Below are 23,739 nucleotides of genomic sequence, written 5' to 3'. Positions count from 1 at the left end.
TTTTTTTCTTGAGCTTGACCCCTTTATTCAAAGTTGAGGAGGGTGTTGAAAGTAGTTTCTTAAATATATAGGGTCCAAAAAGGACAAGTCCAAAAACTTTATGGGTCTAACTGCAATATTCTTTATTTTAACACCGGGGACCGTTGGTAACTACTAGCTTATTGCCGGCGCCAAATATTCGGCTTCTCCCTCTCTTATAACACTGCAAACCTCAGTCGTTTTCCGGACTCTCAAACTCCCTCCGCCTCTCGATCGGAGCTCTATTTTCTCACAACCGGCTGTTCGCCGGAGTATTTTGGTGCTTAATTGACTGATTTCTCTTCTCCGATGACGGAAGGAATAAACGGATTTTCATCACCGAGAGCGGATGTTTTTCCGGCAGGACTTCGTGTACTTGTCGTCGATGATGATCCTACTTGGTTGAAAATACTCGAGAAGATGCTTAAGAAGTGCTCGTATGAAGGTTCATATTTCATCACTGATTGTTTTTTCCTTGATTCGTTTTAATTTGCGTGACAGTTTGTTTGTTTGTTTGTTTATGTAGATTCATTACAGGTAGTTGTGTTTCCTTGTATATCAAGCATAAGTACAGCTCCAGTTTGACAGATTAATAACTTCAATAAAATATATGTGTGAATATTGGCGTGGGTATATAGTAAGCTTAATTTGAGATTATTGGTGTTATTAGAGAAATTAGTCGTTAATGGGTTTAGTTGTTTTCAGGTAAGATCCTTTTGTTAGTTGTGAAGTATCAATAGATGAATAAACCGAGGTAATTTGGTGTGCTGTTCCAGTTGTTCGTCAGTCAGGTTTTGTTTCTGATTCGATAATTCTACATCATACCTAATACTTCTGCATAAACAAAACAGAAGAATTGTGCTGAAGTACTGCTAGTGATGTGTAGAAAATGATTCAAGGGTATAGTACATTTGTAGGAAGCCATGTGCCTATACAAAATCACCAATGGTGATTAGTTTGCTTTTTTTATAAGGTCTATAAGGATTGCCTGCCCACCGTTCCAAATTCATGATCATGATCCAGGTAGAATACATTGTTAGGTTGGGAGTTAATTCAATTGGTATACTGATATTGGTTTATTTAGAGTTTGGTGTTACCTTTTTTATCTTCAATTTGGTACAGGTTATTTGTCCATCTTGATTGCATGTATTTAAGCAACTTTGCACCTACCTAACGAATATCTGCAAGAATAACTCATAGACAACAGAGACATAACAAAGCTAGCAGTCTGTGACACAAATGATGTATGTTGTTTAAAAGAAGTCAAATTAGTTGAACATCATACAAAAGATTAGACAATGGCATGCAGAAGATTAAGGGGTTTGATATTTTGATCCTGACATTCACTTACATCTTCCTTTTTCAACATGCTTTTTATGATTAGACTATAAAGCATGGATCCTTTTTCTTTCGCTTGTAAAAATTTAAGAACCAAACAGAGAAGAACAGTAGTATTTGGCAAGTGTAGACATCTTGGTAGTATTTGATAGTCATGAGTGTCGATAATCAAGAGAGATATCAACTAAAATTGATACGAGAAGTATAAAGGAAAACTTGGATATATACATATATATAGACATGTCATTTTAATACATTATATGATGTTTTTACCATCCTTGACTCCTTGTTCAAAGGTGACACAACGATTTATTGATTGAAATGTCTCGACTTGAATAACATTTTTGTAATTATATACTTTCCGCACAATTTCTGCAAATGATAGAATGTTGGGCAGCTCATGCTCTATTTTTGAACATTTGACACTATAGCAGAGAAAAGGTAGAAAAAATTGAGGATGAAAAGGTCTATTTTCTATTAAGTGAAAACCAGATACAGTTCTTAGCTGATATCAAATGCATCTACTTGGCATGACTTGCTTGATTTGGAAAACATAAATTCATATAAATCCATGATCTTGAATGCTGTTGATTCTATTTTGACTGGTGTTAGCAGTCTTCTGTCCATGTTACTTTCCATCCAAGCTCTTCTTGTAAAAACATTGTGGTAGCTTTAGACAACACTTAATAAATAATGCTGGCTATATTCAGCAAACCGAAGTTTTATATATATACACTATATATATATATATATATATTATAATATTTGTATTCCTTGAAGTTTTCTTTTTCGTTGATTGTCGATTGTTGTTGTTTCAGTTACTACATGTGGACTAGCTATAGAGGCTCTGGATCTGCTTCGGGAAAGAAAAGATGGGTTTGACATTGTAATTAGTGATGTTAACATGCCTGACATGGATGGTTTCAAGCTTTTGGAGCATGTTGGGCTTGAGATGGACCTTCCTGTCATTAGTCAGTTTACAGTTGCAAATTTTTAGTCTGTCGATATATATTTTTTCAGTTTTATATGTATGTGCTGAAACCCGGTACTGGTTTTCTAATCACATTCTATGAACTCTATGCAGTGATGTCTGTTGATGGAGAAACAAGCAGAGTTATGAGAGGTATCCAACACGGGGCTTGTGATTATCTTCTGAAGCCAATTCGAATGAAGGAACTAAGAAACATATGGCAGCATGTTTACAGGAAAAAGATACATGAGGTGAGAGATACTGAAAGTCATGAAGGCCTTGAAGAGATGCTGATGATGAGAAATGTGTCTGAACAATCTGATGATGGATACATGCTTTGTGGGAGTGACATGACACCAGGTAAGAAAAGAAAAGATGCTGAACATAAGTACGATGACAAAGACTTCGCCGACCATTCTTCAGTCAAGAAAGCAAGAGTTGTTTGGACTGTGGAACTTCACCAGAAATTTGTCAAAGCTGTGAACCATATTGGTTTTGAAAGTGAGTCATATCTACTGAAGTTTCCCTTTCCTGAAGTTGGTTTTGATATTACGGTTTTGTCTACCATATGAACTTCTGGAGGATATAAAATTGTTTGCTTTTTTATGGCAGAAGTTGGTCCTAAGAAAATACTCGACCTCATGAATGTCCCATGGTTAACAAGAGAGAATGTTGCAAGCCACTTGCAGGTATTTCTTTTAACTCTTGCCAACTCTATTTTTCTTGTTTCTTTTTCTTTTGGGTTTTTGAAGGGGGGTGTCTTAAACCGATCGGCAACCTGTTCTCTCATAAATTGTTTTTAAATAGTGCAGAAATATCGCCTCTACTTAACTAGGTTACAGAAAGATGATCTAAAAACATCATCTAGTGGGCTAAAGCACCCAGATTTCTCTCCAAGAGATGCAGCTGGAGACCGTGCGGATCATATAAAGATGCAACAAAATGAAGCTAATAGCTACCGAGCTCCCAGCAACCTTCTTCTCCAGAATGCTAATTCCAGAATCCATGAAGTTGATCTCAAAGGTACTGCTTCATTGCAGACAATAGAACCCAAAAAAGTATTAACTGGTTTTGCAGCCAAGAGTCACAAGGCCAGCAGTTCAAACATTGGAATTAGCCATTCTTTTGGATCAACGCAGTACTCAACATATAATTCTGTGTTGCCAACTCAGTACTCATGGAATGAAGGTTTTACAGAAATCCAGTTCAAACAAGAACGCAACCCACAGTTTCAGGTGGAAAATGGCTTTGCCGATCTGGGACTGCCTACTCTCCAACAACACAACCAAGTAAATTTGCAGCCGATGCAGTCCATTGCAAATGGACTTTTCAGTAAAGAAAGAGACAAACAGGCAAAATCAAGCAGTGGAACCAAGTCATCTTTTGGCTCCTACTCTGTGCCATCCCAGAACCTTACGCCAAGTTTCCAACCTCCTGATCCAAGTTTCCAACCTCCTGATCCTGTCACCAGTTCAACATGGAGCCTGAAAGATGATCACAGTTTAGAACAAACTTCCATACATAATCTGGAATTGTCCGCTTTTTTCCTTCAGGGTCAGCATTGCTCTTCAACAAATCTCGACATGCAAAACAAAGTGCCCGAGTGTAATGATCCAGAGTTCATTGCTGAAGTTCCTTCAAACTTGTATGATGCACTAAGATTTGACTATGAGTATCCTCCTGACTCATTGGAATATCCTGTAATAGATCAAGGCCTATTCATAGTCTGATCTTGCTATCTTGATCCAGTGAGAGCTTCTGCTCATCATCATCATATGAAACTCGTAGTTATGCTATTTATTATCCCACACTACGCACTTTCAAGAAGCATCTCATCAAGTGTACTCTTCTACAAGAACTTGAAACATGATATGGGCTAGAAGGATCCTCTTCAGCAAGAATTGGAGGTGCTCTACTGGACAACGGAGAGGCTATTTTGTTTGGGTACATACATTGATCCTTTGCAACACATTAGGTAGAAACTTGTTTCTTAAAAGATAGAATAATACGTTAACTTGCATACAAATATGTATTACTTGACAAGAGCCAAACAAAAAATCATTACAGCATCTAACGCTTAAATGATGTTGAAAGAAGCAATCAACAAACAACACTTGCAAAAACACACCCAAACTTCAATATTATTTCTTTGACATCAAGGTTGAATCATACATTTTCTTAGTAGGCAGTGAAGCCATAGAACTACTTAGTAATTTCTTATTTAATTCTATAAAATTCTTTGGCTTGGAAGATGACCTCCAAGGAGATTGATAACAAGTATCTAGCACTAGTCTGGGAGTTGGCTTCCTTCCAAGCTTTGGTGAGCAGGGTCTTGTTGGTGGAACCTGCATGATCTAAAAGATAGTTGCTAATTAGACATGAGAAGGATCATGGTGCCTTTTCCTTGCATTTTGCAGAAATGTTTCCATTACTCACTCCTCTTCTTCACTAAAAGGCATCAAAGATAACTTTGATATTGTTTTAATGACCTTAGTCTGTATTGTGCAGACAATCAATTCATACAGCCATATTCTTGCCTAAATTTATATGACAAATTCATTGATAATCAATCACCACTATTCTAGTCAAAATTATGTGGAATGATGATGATGTAACCTATTTGTTTACCTTTTGCATGCTATTACTTGGAGCTTTTGTTTCACTTGTACTTGCTTTTACTTCTAGAGCTGGAGCACAGCGCAGCTCTTTATTGTCATTCCTTGCTTTCTCCTGTACACAGAAGAACATAGAGTCCTTGAGGGAAGTGGAAATATATATGGAAATAACTCACAACTCCAGATAACCTCTTTTTATGTTACTTTATCAATTCAAACCTACTTGTGATAAAAGGGTGCATCAATCTCAAACTAGTAGATAAAGAAACTATACTACTCTATCTCATAAAAGTTGTTGAATTCACGTTTTTGGCAAATTTTCAAGCTGCATTCACTTTTGATGTATTTGCTTACCTTTTCCATGCCATTACTTGACGCTTTAGCTTCACTTGTACTTGGTTTTGCTTCTAGAGCTGGAGCACAGAGCAGCTCTTTGTTGTCATTCCTTGCTTTCTTCTTCTGTACAAAGAACATGGATTCCTTGAGGAAAGTCGAAATATATGTGGAAATAGCTCACAACTCCCCTCCGATAACCTCTTCTTATGCTACTTTATCAATTCAAACCTACTTGTGATAAAGGGGTGCATCAATCTCAAACTAGTAGATGTGTATACTACTCCGTCTCATGAAAGTTGTGGAGTTCACATTTTTTAGCAAATTTTCAAGCTGCATTCACTTTTGATGTAAACCTATTTGCTTACCTTTTGCATGCCATTACTTGGCGCCTTTGCTTCACTTCTACTTGGTTTTGCTTCTAGAACCAGAGCACAATGCAGCTTTTTATTGCTATTCCTTGCTTTCTCCTGTACAAGAACATGGATTCCTTGAGGAAAGTCGAAATATATGTGGAAATAACTCACAACTCCCTCTTTTTATGTTACTTTATCAATTAAAACCTACTTGTGATAAAAGGGTGTATCAATCTCAAACTAGCATATAGAAAAACTCCATATACTACTCCATCTCATGAAAGTTGTGGAGTTCACATTTTTCTGGCAAATGTTCAAGCTGCAGGTACTTTTGATGTGACCTATTTGCTTACCTTTTCCATGCTATTACTTGGCGCTTTTCTTTCACTTGTACTTGGTTTTGCTTCTAGAGCCGGAGCAGAGCTCAGCTTTTTATTGTCATTCCTTGCTTTCTCCTGTACAAGAACATAACTCCCCTCAGATAACCTCTTTTTATGTTACTTCATCAATTATCTCAAACTATTAGATAAGAAAAAACTCTATATACTACTCCATCTCATGAAAGTTCACATTTTTTTGCAAATTTTCAAGCTACAGTTACTTATTTTCTCATTGTTTTTGCTTTGTTCCACAAAATGCGCCTTTTTTTTAATCATAACTGAAGGTTATTTTAGACATTTCACTAATAGTTAAATGTTTTCTTCAAACCATGTCCAATAGAACATAGCAAATTTATTGGGACAGGGGGGTATATTGTTAAAAACCTTCAATTTTGGTTGAAGCTGAATTGTTCCCATTTCCTTGGTGTTGCTCTTTGCTTCGAGCTTTTGAAAGAACTGTAGTGAAAAAAACATAGCAAGAAAACATCAAGAGCATGATACGATAGTGCGTGTTGTAGTCATATGAGATCTAGACTTGCCTCTTTACGTTTTGCTGCTCTTTCTTCACTTCTAAAGCTAAACGATGTAGGCACAGTAGAAGATCTTGGTTTCTTTATACATGCACTTGATGCTTCTGAATGGCTGATGCAATATTTCTAGGAGTCAGTAGGGCATAAAACCTTAAAGAACTTGTAACATTGCTGTAAATTTGATTTAACAGAAACCCGATACCTCTTTCGTTGTGTTCTATAAAAAGCAGAAAGAATTGTAGTTTGAAAGAGTCTTGTCTGTAGATAAGATGAGTGTGAGAGCTTGTGACCCAGTTCATTCTCGAGCCTTGGCAAGCCTAAATGAGTCAACCCTAGAAGCCACTTGGTGTGAATTCAATTCCCTTAGGGAGTTCTAACTGTAACTTTTTAAAAGAAGTTATATTAGTTCTGCTTTAAGAGTTTAATTTGTTTTTCTATGAGCCATAGGACGAGAGCCTACAAGTTGATAGAAGGTTCCAACTTGTACAAATCCATACGAGGCCATAAACCAACCTGAAGTTGAGTTCTCTAAGTCAAGCCACAAGTCAAAACCAAGCCGGTTAATTTTCTCACGGGTCAAGCTTGGGTTCGTTCAAGAACACCCCTAGTCCAGATAACTAGAAGTTTAGTCTACGGGTTCATGGTGGAGGGGCTGGATTGGGGTAAAAGAGGGATTCTAGATGTACGATATCTAATGAAACCTCAGTGGCATTCTTCTCTTAAATGATAGGATGACCCCACAGTTGCACCTTCAGTTCATATCTAGTTTTCCTACCATAAAAATCAGTGAGGATGGACGAACCATTGACCTAAACTACTTTAAACTATTTCTGATCTCTAACAAATAATAAAGAACAGATTCTTACCTTGTCGAAATGGACTTCTGGTCAACTTTTCTTCTGCCATTGACAAAACAATCTAACAGTGGTTTAAACCTGCAAAAGACCACAGTAAATTCTTATACATTCAAGAAGACTTTCCCCTACAAGATTAGGATTTCGAGAAAAAATTACCTTCTGATTTCTTGTCTTGGAAGTACCTCAGAACTTTTCTTTACCCCATTGACCGACACCTGCAAATAGAAACAGATGATCAAACCATTAATGAAATGATTCATATGTGATTATAATAAATGAAAATTTTCAACGAAAGAAAGTTGGAAGTACCCTGGTTAGAGCTTGCTGTGTCGGTTTGTCTTTCGATTTACATATAGTTTTTGAGGTCCCATTCTTGGGAGCAAATGGCGAAGAATACAAACCAATATTTTTTCGAGCATGAGGAAAATTCATGGACATATGAAGAGATTGTGGAGGTGATCTCTTTTTTTCTGTCACATCTATTGCAGCCTTCCTGGGGCAAATTGGAGGAGTTGGTGCTTTTCGAGGACTTTGGAGCTTGTAGACTCCATTTTTACTCGAAGATTTAGATGAAGAAATTTCAGGTTTTGTCTGCCCTGATACTTTATCCCTACCATTAGCAGCATCCTATAAGCAACACCATGAAACATCAAAACATCAAGTTATCATCAGCATAAAAACATCAATAAATTTCATAATATACGTGCTGCATTGCATACCTTGATGCGTGCTTTCTTTTTCCTGTCATCATGACTAGACTGGCTTGAGTTCTCAACCAGAAACTGATGACTCTCTGAGGAAACATTTTCGATTGATGCCTTTTCCTGTTCCACCTGGCTGCCATTTGGCATGTTATCATCAACGTTGCCAAATTGTGGGAAAACTTGGTAAGTACTAGGTGATGAAACCTTCTCGATCGATGCCTTTTCCTGTTCCACCTGGCTGCCACTTGGCACGTTATCTTCAACATCGACAAATTGTGGGAAAACTTGATTAGTACTAGGTGACGACACATTTTCAATTGATGCCTTTTCCTGTTCCACCTGGCTGCCACTTGGCACGTTATCCTCGACATTGCCGAATTGTGGGAAAACTTGATTACTACTAGGTGAGCGAACATTTTCGATCGAGGCCTTTTCCTGTTCCACATGGCCAATACTCGAGATATAGTCGATTTCTGAAGAAATTAGACCAACGCTAGGTGAGCAAACATCTTCAATCGATCCTATTTCCTGTTCCGCATGTCTATTACTTGGTATATATTCATTGGTAGCAAGTGTCGTCGACTCATTTCCTCCCGTGTCATCAATGGCGGAATGAGAATTTGATCTTCTAGAATCCGAGTTCCTAGAAAGAGTGACAGGACTTATAGCATTGGTTTCAGGGGAGTAATTAGGAGCTTTGTTTTCTTTCTTAGGTGATTTTGCAGCTTTCTTGGCTGCAATTTTCTTGTAATGTGCCTCAAAAAAAGCTTTCTTCTCGGCAACCACACCAGGTCTAGAGTATTTCTGAACATCCTCTAGGGTCCGACTATGAGAAAACGAAGACCATCTTTCCCAATCCAACGGTTCAGTCATGAACCGCCCAAATGAAATCGACGTCGTTAGGGCTCTAAGAGGATCTCCCTGTAGCACATTGACCTTTAGGTTCTAGATAGCCAATAATTTTAATCTAAAATGACAAAAATTTCAAGAACGCTAAAACAAAACACTAAGTTGTAGGCAAAAGAGATATAATCAACACCCAACCCTCGGGCATGTAGCTCAGTTGGCAAAGGGAAAGAGTGACTTTGCTCAAACACAACAGGTACAAGTTCGAATCCAGCAGGAGGTGGGATTGAACCACTCCTCACATGTGGTTCCTAGAGTATGGTTCCATGTGGGGACCGGTCAGGGTTGTCGGTAATCAACCACTTGATCAAAAATCAACACCTAGATTGAAATATTTGACTCTCCAAAAGTCAAATTTGAACATTTTTACATGAGATGTTCAAGATATACAGAATCTTGATCAATCTCAGATATTTCAAGAAAACTATAAAGGAAGAGACGCCAGAAATTAAAATTGTCGCAAATTTTGACTCTTTTAGGACACAACTCCTAATGAATGACCAATTCGGATATTTGATTCAGAAAAAAGGTCAAATTTGGACTCTTTTTAGGACAGAATCTTGAACAAAACCCTTAAATTTCAAGAAAACCAGACCCAAACCCTAATAAAGATCAACATCTAATTAGTATATTCTACTCTAATAAAGTCAAACTTGGAGTTTGACCAGAACCCCATAAATTTTAAGTAACTAGAAAGAAACCAATGAAATTAAAAACCCAGTTAGCAATCAAATCAGAGATAAACCCTGCAAACAGATTTTTTTTTTTTTTAAAACAGGGTTTTGAAGAAAATTTGATACAAATGTGATTACAACACCTGTATATAATGAACACCCAATTCGGATTCAAACGGGAAATTAAGAACCATAAAAACCCTAGAAAGAAAACAAAAATTAGCGTTCTTGATGTCATGAACTAACCTCTTTGTATTCGCAAGAAGCGAAAAAAGGCTGTGAAACTGAACGCATCAGACAAGGAGCTGCTTCACCCATTTCCATAAATCTAGAGAGAGAAAGTAAACCCTAATATTCTTGAACTGTAAAGCTTTGAAAAAATGGGTGGCTTTTATATATGTTTGGTGAAATCACTGTGTGATATGAAGTTTGTGGGAGGGGATCTTCACCCAACGACTAGTTTGAATTTTTCTGGTTTGTTTTAGTTACTTATTAGCAAATATTGAAATCAGAATATTTGATTGTGGATCCCACTTTTCACACGTATCCCAACGGCTATATTTTCTTCATTGACATTATTTGCACTTTAGTCCTTTGACTTTTCGTTAATTTGTAAGAGATCTCCTTCTTTTTCTAAAATAGAATATAAAACTGAAATCAGAAGAAAACAAAATACATTTAAATTCAACGGCTATTCTATTTTAGTAATTCTATTATTAAATTATATTATTAAAATATTTAATATATTTAATAAAATATTATTTCTCTTTCCTATTGATGAGAAATAATTAATTATTATTTCTCTTTTAGTGTAGAGTTTTAGAAATTTCTTTAAATTTAGAGATATTTACCTTTTTTCTCTTCTTTTCTTTATTTTAGTATACAAGATAGTATAGTTGTCGGACAAAAAAAATGCTAAAATCCCTCTTTTCTTCATTTTAACATAGCTGTTGGAGATGTTCTAGCATTTCCAACAGTATTTCTATAATAGAAACTTTGATGATTTATGAGAGTTTTGTGCTCCAGCAGCTAACCTATCTTGTATGATAAAATAGAAAGAAAAAAAAGAGAGAGATAATGTAAAATCTCTAAATTTAGAGAAATCTTTAAAACTCTATAGGAGAGATAAATAATATTATATTTTTCTTCCACCAATAACAGGTTTTTATCAATAATTTATTTTACATGTTTAGTCATCTAACTTCAAAAGTAAGCCTATAAGTTCATAAAAAACCATGGTACCCTTGTAAAATTGATGGGCTTCTTATGTAATGTTAAATCTTTGATGTTATAATTCTAACTTTTGCAATAAACTTGTATTGTATAACTTATATATCATCATAAGTCAAAAAGATGAACTTGCCCCTATGTTTAGACAACCGGTAGCCTCCCAACACACGATCGGCAACTACCACCATCCATCCCTTCCCCCTATAAGGTCGTCAACCATATTGCATGAGCAAGTGAATTCTTTGCATCAAACAACCTTTGTAATAATATGGCAACAACTGTGTTCCCACCATTTTTCAAGCTTTATGATATCAATTGGAACACTCAATCCAATTGATTATGTTGTGGGTGGAGAGAGTTTGGGTCTGTTTGTTTTTCCAAAATTACCTCTTAATACTTCTGAAGTATGATTTGTTTAGACGTTTGTTTTATTTATAAAATAAGAGCTTAAAAGCTCTAAATGTCATCTGAAATTTTAAGTAGTAAATGCATCTCTTAATACCTTTTAATCATAATCCGTCCTCTATCAAATGGTTCATATATTGGGGGGCTAAAAGAGATTTGTTACTAAAAACTATTTATCTTTTATATTTTTGCACTAGTTTGACCGATTCAAATTTCAGACTTCAAACGTGAAAACAAACAATCTTACTGATTCAGATTTCAGACTTTAAGACTACCTTTTATAAATCAAACTTCAGACTTCAACATTTTTTTAAAAACAAACGTTATGTTTGTGTTTTAAGTTATAGCATTTAAAAACAAGCCTAAATGGCAACCAAACTTTCAAAACAATGGTATTATGGTCATTTTTCATCAATTAGTGATAGATATGAGACATTTTTTAAGTATTAAAATGAGACACATTCACAATAATTACCGTTAATCTCTTCAACTTTTTTTTAATAAAAAAACATCATATTGCTTAGCTTTTTTTAAGATTTTTTCTAGCGAATAAATTCAAAATTAGTAATTAATTTGATTTAAATAAATTAATTAATAAGATGCTTTACGAATTAATTTGGAAGATATTATAATATTTTCAACAGATTCTTCAAGATTCAGAATCAAAATTCAAAATCTCAAAAAAATAATTACATTAAACTCTAACAATTCCTCATTTTAGAATCATAAAATTAATTATCTAAACTATATTATAAAACATTTGACAATAACTCTTAAAAACCATTTTTTATGCATAAAATACTGTTTATTGATGCATATTACTTAAATTCAATATCACACGTAAATTGTTTGTAAGTATAACTTATCAAAGCTTCATTTTTTAATTTGTATAGCTAACTATAGATAAATATAAATCAAATACGGGATAAACATCTCATTTTGAATTTAAAAAATCTAAAATATAATTAGGATAACCATTAATTATAACAAAATGCTTAATTATTATCTTTATAAAAAATATATTATTAAACAATAAATAATTATTTTGTTATTAAATCTAAATTAAATTATAAATAAAATATTGAATAAAATAAATTACACAAAAAACCATAACTTTAAATAGTAAATTTGATAATAATATTGATATATATTTTTTCCAAATTTTTATGACATATTTAAATTTATATTTTATTAAAAAATAAAACATTATCGTTTTCTCAAAACCACTAAAACCCGTATTATATCGACATAGATAAATAATAAAATAAAACATTAAAATTGAGATATATTTCGCTGTATTTGTAAGCACCCTTCTAGTATTATTAATTATTTCATATATTTAAAAAAAATATTTCTCTTTTGTAAACATTTAAGTTGGAGTATCATAAAAACAAGTATTTATCTCTCTTTGTAATCATTTTTTGGGAGTTTTCCAAATTTGAAGAATTTCACAATCTTTTCCACTTTCTCCAATTTGGATAATCTGTTGAAATAAAAAAATTACATAACGTCCCCAACACCCTCATTTCCTCGAATCTACGGAGATGCTCTTATGGATGCAAACGATAATGAAGTCGTTTGCATCTTGATAAGGTTATTTTATAAGAACGGTGAAAAGTATGTGTCTTTTGGTGATCTAGTTTAAAATGGTTTGGGGGTGAGTAAACTGCTGAATGGCTTAGTACATGATGATTAATAGACTCTTGTGATATAGTACAAAATAAAATATGGTTGTTTGGTAATTCGTAATGAAATTAGAGTGTATAATGGTTCAGGGAGACTCAAGATATGAAATCATTCAAAGGGTTTTAGAACTATCAAGAGACAGATTTTTTTGTCAAACAAGATTTGCCTTCTAACGATTCAAAATCTGCCTCTTAGTAGAACTATTAAGAGGTAAAAAAATAACCCCTAAACCACCGGATGACATTTTAATTTGCAGAAGGTACATATAAGTAACATATCATTTTTTGTTTTCTTATTCGTATTTAATACTTATGGTTATGCGATTATATTTTTGTATCAACAACATCGATTAACCCATCAAATTCAACTCCTACCCCCTCGATACCCTACATGGCATAACTAAGCATAAAATTTATCCAATTGTCAGTAAAGTCTTGATTTCACATCAAATGACATTTGGTCTAACAGTATGTGAGTTTTTAGTTTTCTACGAGGTTAATGGTTCAAACATCACCAAATGTAAGGAGGATGCTTGAATTTATTTGTTTTATTTATCATATATATACATTTTATATACTTACAAAAAATCTTCATTTCATATATTTTTCTTCTTAATAAATAAATCATTCAAATCGAATTATAACAAAGCCTTTTTCTAGAAACGTCAATTCTTTCATAACAAATTTAAAATTGTTATCAAATTTAATATAGTAATTTACCAACAAAATCACGATAACCAAATTTTACAAAACAACTTGTAGAGTACTGCAAATTTTTTATAATGAAAATACAGACTGATAGAACACTATAAATATGATATATTTTTTTATAATTTTGTAAAGGGTTTTATATTGTTGTATATAGATTGGTTCAAAAACAGATCCAATAAGTTATTTTTGTAGTTGCACTGTATCACACAATCAGACAAAATAGCAGTATCATTAGGAACCGAAAAAAGTCAACTACGTTGGAAAAATTAATGATTGTATTGTCTCCCACTCACACCCCTTAAATTCGTCGAGGGACTCGTCAACGTTTGAATAAACTCAGTAGGCTCATCAAAGCCACCAAACTCAATTTGTGCATTTAGGTGAACCATCAAAGCTTTTCAAACCTTTTGACTTGTATGTCTTGTATACGTTCATTAAAACTGTTTTTATGGTTTTGATAAGATAATAATGTTTTTATATCTGAATAAAATCTAAATTTAAAGACCCGTCAAATTTTATATCAATATTAGTATCAAATTAACAATTTCAAAATTCTCGTTTTTTTTTACTTGATGCATTAAAAATGGTTTTTATGAGTTTTTACCCAAATACTTTTTAATATATTATTGGTATATAGTCATCAAAGTATGCTTGTTTCATGAGCCAAATCACGTGCTGCTACACATCGTAGACCTAATTTTTTACAGCAAAGACGACCAAGGGCGAATTTAGGTTTGTTTGAGGAAGTGTAACGACTACAAAACCAATGAAAGAGTTGGTGATCAAAAACCCTTGTTTCACAATATATTACAATTGTGTGTTATTTTTACTATAGACAACTATTTTGGAATTGAGGGAGAAGGGGTGCTAAAAAAACCGACCAACCCAATCTAAATTGATGCGAGATAACCCAATCCGAAACAACCCGATGTTTAATCGAGTTGTGAAATATTCAAACTGTAGGTATTGGGTTGGAAGTAGGTTATGATCATTTAACCCAACCTGATGAACTTGATATTTTTTTATTTATTGAATTTAATATGATTGTTAAGTCAGTATTAATATGTACACTAGACAATCACATCATCATGTACCATATTCATATACATATATTTACAACCTCCTCTTCCTTTCTATATAACTCAAGGTTGAGTTTCGATGAAAAGCAGAGTTAAGGTGAGAAGAGTAACAGATAATCTCAACCATTGGATGCATATTAAGATGAGATGCACTAGAACAATCCCCGTATCAAACGCAATTCATGTACGAATTTGAGATTAAAGGTGATGAATGACGAAGATCCCTTATTACGCTTCTCACCTTAACTCTTATTCTCACACGATCCCTCGTCCTATAACTCGTTCGTATACATGTCCAGTAAACGCGAACATATACATGCAAGTCGAGAAAAGTAGTTGAATGAGACATACTTAATATATAATAAATATAGATAAGTTGGAACAAATGATTGATGATGAAAAAGAAACCATGAGTATTGAAAAAACAACATATTCAATGTTATGAGAATATTTTGATATACCAAAGTATCAACCTGTCTAATCCATACAAGTGGGGCTAGGTTTCATTGAGATTTTCCAAACCAAAAACCATTGAGCTGAGTTGTTTAAATGCTTTTAATCCGATCAACCCAACTCATGAGCAATTGGGACTCTTGTTTTGGTTCAAAAACAGTATTTTAAGATTTAGTTCATAAAAATTATGTCGTGAAATCTCAGCATCAGGATCCGTGGCGCAATGGTAGCGCGTCTGACTCCAGATCAGAAGGTTGCGTGTTCGATTCACGTCGGGTTCAATTCCCTTTAAATCCTGAATTTTTTTCCCACCAAATATATATTATGTTTTTATTATTATTTTTTTTGTAAAAAAATAAATAAAAAAATTAGTAAAAACCCATGTGATCAACCAGCTTTGTTGAATCCGCCGCTGCTTTATATATAAACCCCCAAAAACAATGCCTCATTTACCTCACTCCAAAACCTTCGATCTATCTCCAAAACCTTCAAACCCTAACGGATCGGAATCGCCATGGGTAATGCCTACAAATCCTCATTTCAGTTTCATTTTCAGCATCTGATTCGCTATGTTTTCGCTTAATTCTATTCTCTTTTTGTTTGATGTTATCTTGTATTCAAATTTGTAGGATCTGATAAGAAGATTAAGATCGGAATCAACGGTATGATCTTTTTTTTGAGTTCGTTTTTTTGTGTGTGTAATTTTTGGTTTAATTTGTTTGATCTGATTGATATCTGATAGGATTTGGAAGAATCGGTCGTTTGGTAGCTAGAGTTGCTCTTCAGAGAGATGATGTTGAGCTTGTTGCTGTTAACGATCCTTTCATCACCACTGATTACATGGTACTGTGTCTGGATCTGTTCTAGTTAGTTAGAATCATGTAGTTGGTGAATAATTTCATGGTGTTGTTAATAGATAAGTAAGATAACTGATCTGGTTGGCTGTTTGGAACTGAAATTAGTGAACAATCGTAAGTACCATTTTGATTTCAATTCCAAACATGTGTATTGGCGTTACTATATGGGTTGCTTGCAATTGGTAAAACAAAATATTGCTCAAATTATTATTTATGGAGCTCTTCCCGCTAATGTTCCATTTAGTATAATTTACCATGTGTAAATGTATGTTGTGTCATATTGTGATGCAAATGTTTAGTTTGATGAAGGTTTGGATCTCTGTATGTGTGTGTAGATTACCTTATATCATTTTCTATAGATGTAACTACTGATATGTACCAGTTACTGTGCTTGGCAGACATACATGTTCAAATATGACACTGTTCATGGACAATGGAAGCATCATGAGCTTAAGGTCAAGGATGAGAAGACTCTTCTCTTTGGTGAGAAGCCTGTCACTGTTTTTGGCATCAGGTAACATTTAGGTCATACATTATAAATCTTTTAATCAAGAAAATTAGTAATCATCGTCTTTTCATGCTATTTAGGAACCCAGAAGATATACCATGGGGTGAAGCTGGGGCTGACTTTGTCGTGGAGTCCACTGGAGTCTTCACCGACAAGGACAAGGCTGCTGCCCATTTGAAGGTCTGATTGGATCTCTGTTTTTGACATGTTTTTATTGGTTCACTATTTTTAGGTTATATTGTGCGTCGGTTTTCACATTTTTCACATTTTAAAATCATAGACGCACATCTGTTTTGGTGTTGCTTGATCTAAATTTCTGGATAAAGGATTTTTCACTTCTTTAATTTACTTCATTGTAATTGATTGGCCTTGTTGCTTGCACGGAACATAGAGATGATTTGAGTTAAATATAATCATTAGTCCCAGCTGCCCAAGTAATGTTGTATTCTCGAATTTGGGGAGAAAAGAAACGAATAGAAACGGAAGGAATAGGAAGGGAGGGGAAAAAAGGAAAGGAATTTTTTTTTATTTGTGTTCTCGAGAGAGAAGGAAAAGGAAGGAAAGGAAAAGAAAGAAAATAATATTTCATGTTCTTAAACAGGAGAGAAAGGAAAGGAAATATGTCATTTTTAGTTTTTTACTAATATACACTTTAAATTATATCTATTAGAATGAAAGATTGGGTAGTTTCATAATTGTAATAAATTTTTTAAAAGGGTTTTAATTTCTTTTCTTTCCTCACACATTTGGGAGGAAATTTATCATTATTTTCCTTCCCTCTCCTTTCCTTTTCTCCTAAAAAGGTTTCAAGAACACGAGTTTTTTTTTTTTTACTTTCCTCCCTTTCTTCATAAAAATGGTTTCGAGAACACAGGGTAAATGTAAAACTCTGAAGACAATATTGAGAGATTTTAAAGAAGTCTCTTAATTGACGTCTTAAAAGAAACCTGCTAAGTGCATTTCTGCATTCAATTTCTTATGATTTAAGGTTGAAGTAGTAAATGCGTTATTTTCTAAGAATGGCTGAATTTGAAAGTATAATTAAGGTGGGATCTATTATTTTGCAAACAAACAAGACCTGTAAGACACATGGTAGAAACTAGAAATCCATTCCTTATTTTACAACATTCCATTCATTTGAGCAATTAGTTAAAAGCTGAACCGCCCATTGCAATGCTAACTCTTGAGATTCATGGAATTTATGAGCTAGTTTTATTTTCATTGTGTTGATTTTGCCACCTCTTATTTAAGGATTCCTCTTTTAAATGAGAAAATGGATTTTCAGGGTGGTGCAAAGAAGGTCGTCATCTCTGCTCCTAGCAAGGATGCTCCCATGTTTGTGGTCGGTGTCAATGAACACGAATACAAACCTGAGCTCGACATTGTTTCAAACGCTAGCTGCACAACCAACTGCCTTGCTCCCTTGGCCAAGGTTTATGTCATGATTTCATTTATATGGCATTGTTTTTCTTTCACAACCAAAAACTCGATTCTCATACTTATGTTATGCTTATCTTTTTGTAAATTTCTCAGGTCATCAACGATAGGTTTGGCATTGTTGAGGGTCTTATGACAACAGTGCATGCTATGACTGGTATGTAGCCTTTCAACTGGTTTATTACTAAGATACATCAGCCTGTAACATTATTTAGGGTGTGTTTGGTATCCATTAGGACAGAACAGGACAGTTGATAAACGTCTCGACATGACAAAACAGATAAACTAACCAATTTACCCCTAATGAGTTGTATATATATTTCGATTAATTATGTAATATCATTAGAAAGTTTTTTTTTTGGAAGGGTGTCCCAGGCTATGCATGGATTAATCTTGACAAATTGTGACCGCAAGAAATCAGCCTTGATATACTCAGTGGCCACAATTGTTGTGTACGCTTGGAATTGAACCTTGGGCAGATGGGATATTCCACCACATCCTGCAGGACCTTAACCACTACGCCACAACCCTTGTGATTCATTAGAAAGTTTTTGGCAAAACGATTAAAATGACACCAAAATAAAAAGTTTATGCAATTTCCTTTTTATTTTATACCTTTTCTATATTTTTTTATTATTAATATTTAATAAATTACATAAATTAATCAAAATATAGAAATCGTATAAAAATAATATTTTGAGGACAGGGAAGTGAAAGTTTAAAAAGCATAAAATACAATAAATAAAAATTTAAAAATGAATAAAATTTAAAGAGGAAGGCATATTTTTAGGTTTTATTTTGAGGTTATATTGGTAAAATATAAGTCTGTTCCACCTTGTTCCATGGGGTGGGGGTCGAACACACAGAGGCGGATCTAGAGGATATTTTGTGGGGGCACCGTAGCACACAACCAAACAAAATTGTAGCAGCCTTAAGGCCCTTAGAACAAAATTACAGTATGTTTGGAAAATTTTGTGGTTGCACGGGTACCCACTGGAACCCCCCTAAATCCGCCCCTGCGAGCACACCTGCTCCACTTTGTTCCACATAAAAGTCCTGTAAAACGTGGAATAGTGATCCCCGTCCCAAAATGCACCTTAGGGATATTGTGTGTTTAACATTGTGTTGATGATGTTTCAGCCACCCAAAAGACCGTTGATGGTCCATCGATGAAGGACTGGAGAGGTGGAAGAGCTGCTTCTTTCAATATCATTCCCAGCAGTACTGGAGCTGCTAAGGTAAAAATCAATTCCTAGAAGACACTTTGACTTTTGCCAATATGAGTTTAAGGATTATTTTACTTTCTACTCGGTTCCATTGTAATTTGTTTCCATCCATGTAGGCTGTTGGTAAAGTGTTGCCGGCCCTTAATGGCAAATTGACGGGAATGGCCTTCCGTGTTCCAACCGTTGATGTTTCTGTTGTGGACTTAACCGTTAGGCTTGAGAAAAAGGCTACCTACGAGCAGATCAAGGCTGCTATTAAGTAAGTTCTAATACAAATCTTTTTTTTTGCTGATGTGCGCATATATATATACATATATATATATATATTATATGTATGTATATATCTTTTGTTCTTCATTAGTGGGTCCTGTCTCCATCCTCCCCAACCGACAATTGCATCTCAATTTTTCCTTGCACCATATTATGGAACCTACAAAATAAAATTGTTAAATAACCAACAAAAATAGAGATTTTGGGCGTTTGAATCATTATATTCATGGTAGGATGTCCGAAACTTTGCATATTCGAATTTATATATGATTCAAGTGTAGGGTATATATATATGCTGAAATATACAGTGTCCTGTTATCATATAATACATTATTATGTGATCAATTTTATGTTTTTAATTGAATGATGATATGATTATGAAATTAATGATTAATGATATATTATCATACTTTACTTATTTGTTAATCATGTTTTATTCATTATTGTTAGCACAGTATTCATCAGATATTAGAATGGAATATATACAAGGGAAAACTCAGTATCTTGTGAAATCCTTAAGATCAGATCTCCACAAATCAAAGTTTAAATTAGTAAATTAATAACTTTGGTAATTTTGACTTGAAATTTTAAATAATGACATTTTAGTATTTTAGAAATCTTATCTCTTCTCTACGCTTCCACTATGATACTCATTGTATGCACGTTGTGATACATTAATTAGAATCATTCTCTCTATTTATCCAATTATCACCTGATACCTTAAGATACACAATTTGATGCTTTTTAAACAACGAAAACACAAAATGTGATACAAATGAAATAAGGAAAATACACTGTGTTACTGCCATCAAAGGTTCGAAGATAACACTCTATGGGAAGTTATGGGTTCCTTATTTATGGAGAGATCAAATTAATTAAACGTATTTATGAGTTACCATTTTCTATATAATTAAATAGGTAACATAATTATCTTAAATGAGTGGCTCATATTGGACCTCACGGTTATAACAAATTACTTAGTTCTCATTTGATTAGTCCCATATATATGTACATGACATAAAAATATAATTGTGTTGTGTTTGTGAGTAGTGGGTGTTGTTGATAAATGAATTGCAATGAAATCAGGGAGGAATCAGAAGGCAAGCTGAAGGGTATTTTGGGATACGTTGAAGAGGATCTTGTTTCCACAGATTTTGTTGGTGACAACAGGTGAATTGAACATAATAAATCCATTTTAAACATGCCTTATAAGTTATCATAATAGTAATAATAATCATAATAATAATAATATGTTTCAGGTCAAGCATCTTTGATGCCAAGGCCGGAATTGCTTTGAACGATAACTTCGTGAAACTCGTCTCCTGGTACGACAACGAGTGGGGATACAGGTACACTACTCTTAGCAACTTCACATAATCAATCCTTAATTCTTTTTATGGTTGGTCGGTCGGTCGGTCAGTCTCATGATCCCACAATTCTTATTTGCAGTTCTCGAGTTATCGACTTGATTTGCCACATTGCCTCCGTCAAGGCCTAAATTTACCGTGAGTTTGTTCCTTTGATTTTGTTTTTATCTCGAGATTTTTTCGAACAATAATCTCATTCGGTTCATCAAAACTTTGCATTCATTTGGATTCACTTTGCAATATTATTTTGACGTTCCAATCTTTTGGGAGACCCTGTTAGGACAAAACATTTAATTACACTGCAAAATGAGATAACAAATATTACACACACATATATATAATACACACATGGTTTTAAAAATAATTTGAGGCTTATGCCTTGAGGTGAGGCGGCCCAAAACGCACTTGAGGCACGCCTCTTGGACCCTGGACGAGGCTAGTGAGGCGGTTCAGTGAGGCATGAGGCGATGTTGAGGCAAATACATCTCAAATGATCTACCTTGGTAATGATTTTTTTTGACTTCTGTTATAAGCTTTAGGGCATTAGTTATACTTCTTACTAGTCTTTTTGTATTTTTAAAAACTAAAAGTCAAAGCACGATGGGCCCAATGTGTATTTTTAATATTTTAAAACCCAAAAAGCTGGAAACCGGTGCTTTCTCCTCTCGATCGAAAAGTATAGTTGGACCCTTCCTCTTCCTCCAAGCAACCAATTTTTGCAAACCCTCTCAGCCTGTCACACAGTTTCACTTTCACTCTCACTCTTTCTTATGTCAAGAACCACTGAAGCAATGCCTCTTAGTAATTTAGTATATAATACATATATACAAATGTATATACATTTGTGTAGTGTATATTATATATACGTATTTTGGTGTATAAGTATTTCCGCCTCGTGCTTACGCCTCGGATAGCCTCGAGGCCTGATTCTGCCTTTTAAAACCTTGTGTGTGTGTGTATATATATATATATAGACGATGGATCATGTGAGAATAAGAGTTAAGGTCAGAAGTGTAAGGAGGGATTTGGACCCTTGATCATTTTCAATCTTAAACCAATCCATAAATTGCGCTTTAGAAAAGAATTGATTCGGAGATCCTTTCTTACATTTCTCATTATAACTTTCATTCTCACCGAAACCAACCTTTATATACATACATGTTAAAGCACAAAAAAACTGCTAAATAATAATCTTAACTTAAACCTAAACAACGAAAACAAGGTTTCACAGAGGTTGTAAAGTTGGTCACTGGAATTTTGAAGGCCTTGTTCAAAATCCACATATAACATGTTAAATAACGACCTTATTCTACCAGCAACAACATCATAGGTTTTAAGCAATGCCATTTACAATTTTAGAAAATATGCTAAGGTCCCATTTGGTCCGCATGTGACATATTTATCATGTATATGAACGTGTTATTCATCATGTTCATATTCATCATGATTGTGTTATTTACAAGGAATAATCATCTTGAAAAGGGACATGTGGTGCATCTTTGACAGTTCTCGGGTTCCTAACTTAACTTTCCTTATCAATCTCAATCTCATGAGATAAATCCATCTTTGTGCTTTTGGAATGTTGATGCAAGTTTATTTTTAATATTGATTTCGAGTTTGAAGCTGTTACAGAAGAATACATATATATATATATATATATATATATATGGGTGATATGGTTACAACTTACAAGAGTATTTCTCAGTTTTTCATTTTTCTAATAGTTTTCCCCTGGACCTACAATGTCTTCTAACCATTTGTGGTTGTCTGTTGGATTAATTAGTACACATAAGTTGGCCTGAAAATCTGGAGTTAAAAAAAACAACCAAAAAACATAAACCCAAAAGCACCCATAAACAACAGTAAAAGAAACTCAAACTACAGTCCCACCAGCAAAACCCAACCCGAGCTCACAAAACAAACTTGGAGTGCGGTTAACAAAAGAAAGACGATATAGAAGCCCACGACGGTGGCCAGAACAAGCCACAAGGAAGAGCAAGCTAGATAGGTGTATCAATCAAGACTATGGCCATGACATTGTTAAAGCCCTTGTCCCGTTTGGAGATCTATTGGAAAGAAGGGAGTTTAGTCTTGAAAAGACGGATGATTAAAAAACCTGGTTGTTATGATGTTTTCAAATTAAGTACAGAGTGATCAATATGACTGCGCCGCCTTGAACTCAGAATGGCATGAGAATCTGAACTAGTCGTCAAATCATCGAAGGAGAAAGATGACGATAAGTTCCACCCTGAACAACTGAAGATGTCCTTCCACAACGAGAGACCCGATGGACATTTCAAGAAGCAATGCTCAATAAATTTTATAAAACTTGATTTATATAGGTTGATTTTTCATTTTTTTAGTAGAGTAAATTACGTTTTTAGTCCCTATAGTTTGTTGAAAAATTCTATTTTCATCCTCATGGTTTTGAAATTACAATTTTTATCCTCATCTTTTATAACTCATTACCTTTTTCGTCCTTATGAAATATGAATTAGAATTTATTGCTTTTTTTGTTCCTATGGTTTACAATTCATTTCTATTTTAGTTCTTTATACTTGAAGGTAGTGTTTTAGCCTCAACGACAAAAATATAATTGAATTGTAAACCATAGGGATGAAAAGTGAAATTTCAAAACCACATAGAACAAAATATGCAATTTTAAACAAACGACAAGGACGAAAAACATAATTTACTCTTGGTATTTTTAGCGGGTTAATATTTTGATCATACATTTTTTTTAGTTTATGACTTGATTTAAGCTGAAAATTTATGCAATGAACAATTTCTTAAAAAAATACTACATTTTTCTACTTAAGTGATCCATAAA

At 34.1% G+C, this 23,739-nt stretch overlaps 3 protein-coding genes and 1 non-coding gene across 4 annotated transcripts; 3 read left to right on the top strand and 1 right to left on the bottom strand.

Annotated features, from left to right (window-relative positions):
- Positions 1-315: 315 nt before the first annotated feature.
- On the top strand, positions 316-4,442 carry LOC112523033 (two-component response regulator ARR11). Its single transcript, XM_025132461.1, has 5 exons — positions 316-463; positions 2,175-2,327; positions 2,441-2,827; positions 2,939-3,015; positions 3,139-4,442. The coding sequence occupies exons 1-5, from the start codon at positions 328-330 to the stop codon at positions 4,054-4,056; spliced, it is 1,671 nt and encodes a 556-aa protein (XP_024988229.1). The 5' UTR covers positions 316-327; the 3' UTR covers positions 4,057-4,442.
- A 6-nt stretch (positions 4,443-4,448) lies between these two features.
- On the bottom strand, positions 4,449-10,045 carry LOC112522720 (protein WVD2-like 7). Its single transcript, XM_025132018.1, has 12 exons — positions 9,928-10,045; positions 8,117-9,022; positions 7,707-8,024; positions 7,554-7,612; positions 7,407-7,475; positions 6,550-6,652; positions 6,395-6,466; positions 5,984-6,085; positions 5,643-5,744; positions 5,296-5,400; positions 4,955-5,056; positions 4,449-4,680 (listed from the first exon to the last, which is right to left on the bottom strand). Exons 1-12 carry the CDS (start codon positions 10,003-10,005, stop codon positions 4,468-4,470), a joined length of 2,229 nt encoding a protein of 742 aa, XP_024987786.1. The 5' UTR covers positions 10,006-10,045; the 3' UTR covers positions 4,449-4,467.
- A 5,408-nt stretch (positions 10,046-15,453) lies between these two features.
- On the top strand, positions 15,454-15,525 carry TRNAW-CCA. The gene has a single exon. It is a non-coding gene; the product is annotated as a tRNA-Trp (tRNA).
- Positions 15,526-15,695: 170 nt separating this feature from the next.
- LOC112523176 (glyceraldehyde-3-phosphate dehydrogenase, cytosolic-like) lies at positions 15,696-21,171 on the top strand. Its single transcript, XM_025132667.1, has 12 exons — positions 15,696-15,762; positions 15,874-15,906; positions 15,987-16,087; positions 16,500-16,615; positions 16,690-16,789; positions 17,895-18,041; positions 18,143-18,203; positions 19,187-19,284; positions 19,389-19,531; positions 20,629-20,712; positions 20,802-20,891; positions 20,992-21,171. Exons 1-12 carry the CDS (start codon positions 15,759-15,761, stop codon positions 21,038-21,040), a joined length of 1,026 nt encoding a protein of 341 aa, XP_024988435.1. The 5' UTR covers positions 15,696-15,758; the 3' UTR covers positions 21,041-21,171.
- Positions 21,172-23,739: the final 2,568 nt, after the last annotated feature.

The sequence above is a fragment of the Cynara cardunculus genome, assembly GCF_001531365.2.
Source record: "Cynara cardunculus var. scolymus isolate 2C chromosome LG 12, CcrdV1, whole genome shotgun sequence".
Taxonomy (NCBI): domain Eukaryota; kingdom Viridiplantae; phylum Streptophyta; class Magnoliopsida; order Asterales; family Asteraceae; genus Cynara; species Cynara cardunculus.
The sequence above is the reverse complement of the archived record's forward strand: the minus strand, read 5'-3'. Positions and strand labels throughout refer to the sequence as shown.